Consider the following 789-nt stretch of genomic DNA (forward strand, 5'->3'; position numbering starts at 1 on the left):
ACCCAGCCCTGGGTGGGACAGGTGGCCAGGGGGGATGCCCAACAGTGTGGTCACCCCTCCTCAGCAGCCAAGGTGGGAGCCCTTCAGCCCTCAGTACCTCCAAAAAGTCCTCGCCCTCGCTGTGTACCATCTTGCCCTGGCGCCAGCGCTTGAGGAACCACTTGAGCTTCATGAAGAGCAGGAGGAAGCTCTGCCTGAACTGCTGCGACTCCTGCACCAGCAGGTTCTTCTCCTGGCTCCAGAACTTCTGCTCCAGCCGCCTCTGCAGGTTCAGGCTCTGCAGCTCGAACTCCCGCCGCAGCAGTGCTTTCTGGTGGTCCTCCTTCAGCTGTGGAGAGACATGTAGGCTCTGAGACAGGGGCTGGCACAGCAGCGTGGGGCCTCTGCCCCAGAGTCTGGGCTGAGCTTGGCACCAGTCCCATATCTAACAAACTCCCCTGGGGACCTGCAATGCCCTGGCAGTGTGCTGGGAACAGCAGGAACATCAAGGCATTGCAATGGGTGAAAGCTGCAAGAAGGAGTGTGCACAGACCCTGTGCCCCTTGACGATGGGATGGAGAGCAGCCCTGAAAAGGACTTGGGGTTGTTGTGTGATCAGAAGCTCCCCATGACCTGGCTTCAGTGTGCGCTTGAGCCCAGAACCCCACCATGTGCTCAGTTCCAACCCCAGAGCGTGAGCAGCAGGTCAGGGAGGGGATCCTGCCCCTCTGCTGTGCTCTGGGGAGACTCCCCCTGCAGCCCTGATCCAGCTCTGGGGAACAGCACAAGAGGGACGTGGAGCTGCTGGAG

General features: G+C 60.8%; 1 protein-coding gene across 1 annotated transcript in view; it reads right to left on the bottom strand.

Annotated features, from left to right (window-relative positions):
* SOGA1 (suppressor of glucose, autophagy associated 1) overlaps positions 1–789 on the bottom strand; it is a gene marked incomplete at both ends in the record, with an annotated part of 6,982 nt that overhangs the window by 4,187 nt on the left and 2,006 nt on the right. The window contains 1 exon segment of the mRNA XM_010019087.1: positions 96–328. Coding sequence (XP_010017389.1) covers positions 96–328 — 233 coding nt within the window.

This window comes from Nestor notabilis, unplaced genomic scaffold, assembly GCF_000696875.1.
Source record: "Nestor notabilis isolate BGI_N333 unplaced genomic scaffold, ASM69687v1 scaffold17197, whole genome shotgun sequence".
Classification (NCBI taxonomy): Eukaryota; Metazoa; Chordata; class Aves; order Psittaciformes; family Psittacidae; genus Nestor; species Nestor notabilis.